The sequence below is a fragment of the Seriola aureovittata genome, chromosome 24 (assembly GCF_021018895.1).
Source record: "Seriola aureovittata isolate HTS-2021-v1 ecotype China chromosome 24, ASM2101889v1, whole genome shotgun sequence".
Taxonomy (NCBI): Eukaryota; Metazoa; Chordata; class Actinopteri; order Carangiformes; family Carangidae; genus Seriola; species Seriola aureovittata.
The window spans coordinates 11,141,157-11,147,727 of NC_079387.1; the positions used below are offsets into that span (position 1 = coordinate 11,141,157).

Sequence of the window (6,571 nt, forward strand, 5' to 3'; positions counted from 1 at the left end):
AAGTTCCGATTTAAGGTATGTTATGGTTGGTTTATGGTTTCTAACCCAAACTTAGGAGAATCCTGCCTTTGTGACATGTTTACGTTCAGCACATAGTTCTGGTTCAAATGCAGAAGTCCAGTTCGCTACTTCATTTTCAAGTCTTAACTGGAAAAGTCCATTTCACAACAAGGAAAAAAAGAAAATAAAACTCTAATGGAAATCCAAGTAAATTATTGCATTTTAATATATTAAATATTCCTTGAAGCTGTTTTTTAAAGTTCATAAAAAAAAAATACAAAAAATATCCTATGATCTTCAAAAATTTTACATTTTCCCCAAACATTTACACGGAAGCAAAATATTACACAATTTACATACAAGCATAAATAATTAATCTAGCTGGAGTGTTGGTTAACGGCAGCGGGGATAAAATATCCGTGAAGGTCCATGTGGACGCTGGCGGGGATGGAGGCTCGGGCGATTTCCTCAAAGTTTTTAGCGTTCAGGACGAGCATGAACGGAGAAATATTCGGATCCGGAGAGATAACGGACGACAAGATCACTCCTGAAGAAAGAAAAATAGAAACAGTCAGAAATTAGAGAAGAAAATATACTTTCCACTCTGATGGTTTAATGGTACTTAGTTGGTGTAGTTTCTAAGGGAACGTGAATCCCTCACCGTCGTCTTCCTCCACGGCTCCCGGAGACCCGACAAACACCGGCTCTGAAGGGAAGCAATTCTCTTGCCGCCACTCGATGTGTTTCCTGGTGACGATGTCGATCTTGGCGATCTGTTGGGTGAAAGAGTGAGAGGGGAATTTGAATGCGAGGTCATGCTATTTTAACTCATGCTAACAGTGTTTCTCTTGGGATGTCAATGTGCTTCAGTCCAAGACTTTGGTTCAGACTGGAATATTTCAACAATTACTGACAGTCATTGCTTGCTAACATGGTTTTCAGCCAGAATTGTTATTAGGTATTTATAAACCAAAGAGTTAGACAAATGGAAATATTGACACATGATGATGGTGCCTGAAAATCAGCTTCCGAGGTCTGGCACAAGACTAGCACTAGATAAACAGTCCTTCATCCTCAGAGTACCTTGTTTTGATTTGACTTTAAACCTAAATTGTCATCCATCTGGTGGCACTAGAGGAAAAGTAAAAAGTCAGAGGATCACTAAAGTCAGTAGGATTCATCCTTTGGGAACCATTCGTGTTGGTACCAAATATTTCTGTCTGAACTGAAGTGGGGGTCCGACATTGCCATCACTAGACTCGTGCCGCTAACGTGGATGTCTGAAATGTTTCACCTTGTTGGGATGAGGAGACCACTCCACCCTGGAGCCGTAGAAGTATCTGTACTTTTTAGCATTGAAGTTGTAGTTGATCCCTGGCAGCTCCAGACCTGAGGGGTAATCATACTTGTTACGTTTGGAAAATTAAGCTGCATTAAAATCAAACAGACTAACAATATGGATGACGAACCTTCGAACAGAGTGTCAGGCTGGCAGTAGACGGATCCGTCCTCCTGCACCACCGCCTGGGCTGTCGTGTCCGTCAGCGTCACCAGGTTGCTTCCTCTGGGAGATTCCTGGAGAACAAATCAACAGAAACATGTAATTCATAAGATGGTGAAGTGGAAAGTAAAACACGCCCGTATATCTGAGGTGTTTTCTCTGGTCAAGCTGTACCTTGTGGACACTGAGCGGCAGGACGAATCTCTTGCAGACTGGTGGGGAGAAGCTCTTGTTGGACTCGATGAAGCTGCTGGTTTCTTGTTTCATGTTCTTGATGTAGAACATTTCGTACAGGTTGCTGTTGTTGTAGCTGATCAGGTCGAACACCACATGGCCGTTGTCCTCATAGGCGTTGATGTGGTGGAAAACCACCAGGGCATCACCATAGAAACGCATGGACACCTCCTTTCCTGTTTTTCTGTTGATGATGTGAAACAATGTCTGGCAAAGATGTAGAAAGAGAGAAGTCATCTTACCAGTCTGCTTTTCCTCACAAAGTCAACCGTTTGCCTATTTTTCATTACTATGGACAACTTGGTTCAGAATAGTCCCCTGGGAAACACCACAATGAATCATTGTTGGTGCTGTTCCTGTTTATTAACCGTGAGTAACAAAAGTGAGTAAGATTGTGAGAACTTACGATGTCATTTTCGTCGAATTTGAGGCAGCTCCCCCAGTTGACCCCTCTGAAATAGGCGGTGGCCAGTTTGACGATGTCCAGCTTGAAGGGCTGCTCCACGAACACGATGTAGTTGTCGGTCATGCCGAAGCTGTGGAAGTAGCTCGGGAACAGAGTGGACCGAAATGGAATCGAACAGACTTGCTGCACTTTCCTCAACGCCGGCTTCTGATGCTCTTTGTCTAGAACAGACAACTCAGTATTGTAAGTATTATTTTTATTATTACTTTTATTATTATTATTGTTATTATCTGCACCTTTCTCTCAGTTTTACCTGGCTCCAGAGAGCAGTCTATAACGGATGGACAGGTCAGTACTTGGTTTTCACCAGCAGATGTCAGGGATTTTTTTTACTATTCTGTTCTTCATTAAACTCTATAAATTCTCCCGGATGAAGGTATGAGAACCAAAAGTGGCGCAGGATTCTTTTGGTTTCTTTTCAAGTTGAGACTTTTTGATCCTACGTACCTGTCACTAACACTTTATGGTAAGCAAGAAGTTTTTTGATGCTCCGAGTTGGAGATATGATTCTAGAAATACCGACTTTTTCTCTAAATTAAGTGTGTCTCAAAATATTACTACTTTGTTCTCCAAACGGGTTTTTCCTGTACAGTAAGCCTAATCCCCCATTGTATTTTCTTAATCCTTTAAAAGGAAAATCAGACAATGACTTCTGAAGAGACCGATCTACAGCGAGCTATGATGCAGATTACAGTAATTGTCTGTCATGCTGCCAGAGTGTGAGATTACTGATATCAAGACTGTGTAGGACAGTTGACAATGACATAAATCTGATTGCTGCATCATAAATCAATTAGACTTTATGCTGTAATTAGATACAGATGTGACTTCTGAAGCTATATGGGTCTATAGGTGGACCTGTATAAGTTAGCTTGTGACAGATGTCCAGGTGTGCATCAACCATACCTGAGGCCTCAGCTGGGACCTTGAAGATGACGTATTTTGGCCGTCCGAAGCCCATGATGGCGGTACCCATGTTGTAGGTGTTGCCCTCGTCGTCATAGTGAGGGTGAGCTGTCGCCAAGTTCAGAGCAATATGGTTCCTGTAGTTTATCTGGAATTTGAAGGACAGGTTTTAGTTTGTATAAACACATCATGAGATACGTTTGAGGAAGTATTTGAACCTGATCACTGACCGTTTAGAGCTCTGAGGACGAAGGTGGGACAAACTTACCTTGCCTACAGTTTCCAGAGTAGCAGGGTCGATCTGGTTCATGTAGTTGACCTCGGAGGAGGCGTAGTAGTCCTGACCATAACGAATGATGTTGATCAAGTTGTTGTCAGTGAAGTCAGGGATGACGTTGCTGAGGTGCGTGAATGCCCTAGCAAGAAAAGGAAGATTTTTGAGTATTTGTTATCAATTATTGTTGATCTATGATTGACTAGAATTGATTTCAAGGGGTCCTGGACGGACAGTAATAGTTGTATAGACATTGAATGGTCTGACGTGGACCTCTATATGTTTTCAGTGGACTGAAACAGATCTCTACGGGTCTTGGATGGATGAGAACGTATATCTTTATCACTTTAGTGGACTCTAACAGATCTACATGTATTCTGGATGGATCAAAACTGATATCCATGTGTCCTGGATAGACCGTACCTGGAGAAGATGTTTTTGCAGGGATCTGGGTAGATCATGGTTCCGAACTCGGAGACGATGATCCTGTCGGCCTTGATGTTTCTCTTGTAGGTGTCGCTCTTCAGAAACTTACTTCTGTAACTCACCTCACCTAAAACGACGACAAAACAAAACTGTAAGTACACACTGTAATTTATCTTTTCTTCCATGACATTTTGAATATTACATCACATGAGATAATGGTTTTATATTCGTAAAACTTGATTTTAACGTCCATCTCACCGTTGCTGAAGGTGAAGCTGTGGATGAGCGACATGCCGTCAAACCAGTGGTTGTACTCGGAGTTGCCCACGGAGAAAAGCCCGGGCCCGTTCCTCACCAAAGTTCCCTGCAGCCATGACGGGATGGAGCCTGCAGGTCGACACACAGGTGCTTTTCTATAGATTTATCTTGTTTATTGTCATTGGTGAAAACCTGTAGTTTTAAAGGTCTGACTGCAAACCACATTTCCTTTGTGATTCTAAAAAGATGAAGATGAAAGTCACTCAGAGGTGAAATCAAAGTGTAAAGATTTAAGTTTAATACGTTTCTGCAGCAAAATAGATTCAACTGGTTTCTACTGTCACTTAGATCCAGTCAGTGATTCTCATCACTCCTATAAAACAAACTTTATGATATTCTGTTTTATGCAAATAAAATATTCAGTTTATTTTTTAGTTTTTTGGGATTTTACATTTCATAATAACAAAAAAACATCAGTTATAGTTAATTATTCATTTAAGACTGTTGAGCCCCTTTCTGATTGGTGGTACTATTGTAATTTTTGATTCATTCATACTTAAAAAATGATTTATAAGCCATTAACAGCAACAACTTCTTGATTTGTGAGGTTGAAAAAAATCCAATGCTGAACTTCAACATACTTGCTTTGTCTTTTTCACTCTTTAATTAATCAGGAAAACCCCTCCAGTGAATATCTGGACCAGAATTAATTTATTAAGATCTTATCAACGCCAGCAGATGTTATGGTTCATAAACCCTGTCTGAAACTCACCTTTCATTTGAGCTTTCACCGGCTCCCGAGTCTCTGATCCATTTTTTGCAAATATCGACTGCATGTTTTTCTCTGGACCTACAAGCCTCGTATATTTCCCAGAATACACTGCTCTCCGCTGCAGCCCCACCACAGAATGAATCCGCAGGCCGATGGAAACTAACTTTATATGACTCCTGTCTGTGTACGTGATTATCTTCAGGCTTCAGAAAATGAAGCACATGAAACTTTGTGGATTGCGTAACCTTGCTGCTGTGGACTTCACTCGGCTTTTCACAATAAAAGACTCTGTGTTGGGGTCATCTGGCTACCTCTAACCTGCTTACCTGCACGTTTCATGATCCCTGACTGAAGAAAGTGTGATCCACAAATAACTAGAAATAAATAATATTCGAGTAAACTGACAAAATTCATGTGTTTCACTTATAACTTAAATAGCTTCATTCACTCTTTGTGCTTTTAATTTGAAGGGGAATTTGCTAGCAAATAAAAGTGCTGCTGGACGAATCCTTGAACCCAAATCTATCATGAAGATGGATGATTATCTGTGTGCTGACGATAAGATGCAGCAAGTTATAACATCCTATTATCACCTGTTTACAAACAGGTGATACTCCCTGCTGTTCAACTATATGATTCCTTAATTGATGAGACTACAATGTTAATGTTAATATTATTAATAGTATTCTCACTGGGGCTGCAGCTAACAATTATTTTTATTATTGACTCATCGGCTGATTATTTTCTAAATAATTTTTATCCATAAAATGTGAGAAAATTGGGAAAAATTCATATAATAATTTCCCAAGTTGATGTCTTTGAATGTCTCATTTGGCTGACCAGCTGTTCAAGACTTAAAAATATTCAGTTTACTAATTTATATGAAAAAATTGTGGCAATTATTTGAGGATCAAAATGGTTTAAAATCAAAATCGACTAATTGTTGCTAGTAGAGTAATGTTTTACCAAATTACAGAATCCAATCTTCAGTAAAATGTATATTTTTTTTAATTTTAGGTTTAATTAATTTTAGGTTTTGGGTTAAAGTTTGGATACATGTATTTTGTTGAAGATTTTATTGTCTCCTATTTTGAAATACAAAAAAAGACTAATATCAAAAGTATTTAATTTATAATTTTCTACCTTTTGTTTCTGATGATTGCATTAAGTGTGTTAAAGATCAGAGAAGATATGAGAGTTTGAACTTCAGACTCGTCAGCTATCTCTCCGGCTGTAATTGGTTAAATCAGTTTACTGCTTTACAGCCTTTCTTATCCAGATTACTCTGTAGGTCACAGTCCCACAAAGAGCCACGCCAACACTGCGTCCTACAAATTACTTAACCTGAAAATACAAATAATTTGGATTGTGTAATACATTTTAGAAGTTAAGTATTGCAGCTCGGATGACGTTTACAGCTTTGGTTTGTTCCAGTGTAAAAATATTGTGACTTTCTCTTATTTTTATGTTATGAGGCCCATGACTTTGACACCAGAGCGCAGAGTTCATGTCCCCAATTCAAGCTTTGAGTCAGCATTACAGTATATTATGTAATGACACATGATAATACCACAAGTACATAAAGGCAAGTAAATTTAGTACAGTAAGTTTTAGTCGTTTTACTCCATTAGATTTATTTCCGTAAGATATGTAAGTAAGATTTTTAATGCATTTTAATTGACTCTGTGGTCGTGGAGTAAAGTAAAGGAGTATTTCTTCCAGCAGTGGTTGATG

At 39.2% G+C, this 6,571-nt stretch overlaps 1 protein-coding gene across 1 annotated transcript; it reads right to left on the reverse strand.

Annotated features, from left to right (window-relative positions):
• Positions 1-207: 207 nt before the first annotated feature.
• On the reverse strand, positions 208-5,022 carry LOC130165437 (beta,beta-carotene 15,15'-dioxygenase-like). The gene is made up of 11 exons (XM_056370729.1): positions 4,838-5,022; positions 4,066-4,194; positions 3,805-3,934; positions 3,376-3,523; positions 3,108-3,255; positions 2,142-2,362; positions 1,676-1,942; positions 1,470-1,575; positions 1,295-1,389; positions 662-773; positions 208-547 (listed from the first exon to the last, which is right to left on the reverse strand). The coding sequence occupies exons 1-11, from the start codon at positions 4,899-4,901 to the stop codon at positions 378-380; spliced, it is 1,590 nt and encodes a 529-aa protein (XP_056226704.1). The 5' UTR covers positions 4,902-5,022; the 3' UTR covers positions 208-377.
• Between the last annotated feature and the right edge of the window lie 1,549 nt (positions 5,023-6,571).

What these genes read in the sequence shown, in the direction of transcription:
- LOC130165437 (XM_056370729.1), bottom strand. Translation starts at nt 4,901, where the DNA reads ATGCAGTCGATATTTGCAAAAAATGGATCAGAGACTCGGGAGCCGGTG. An exon ending in TGCAAAAACATCTTCTCCAG is followed by an intron (nt 3,524 to 3,804) that starts GTACGGTCTATC and finishes TTTTCTTGCTAG; the next exon opens with GGCATTCACGCACCTCAGCA. An exon ending in TGCCGCTCAGTGTCCACAAG is followed by an intron (nt 1,576 to 1,675) that starts GTACAGCTTGAC and finishes TTTGTTCTCCAG; the next exon opens with GAATCTCCCAGAGGAAGCAA.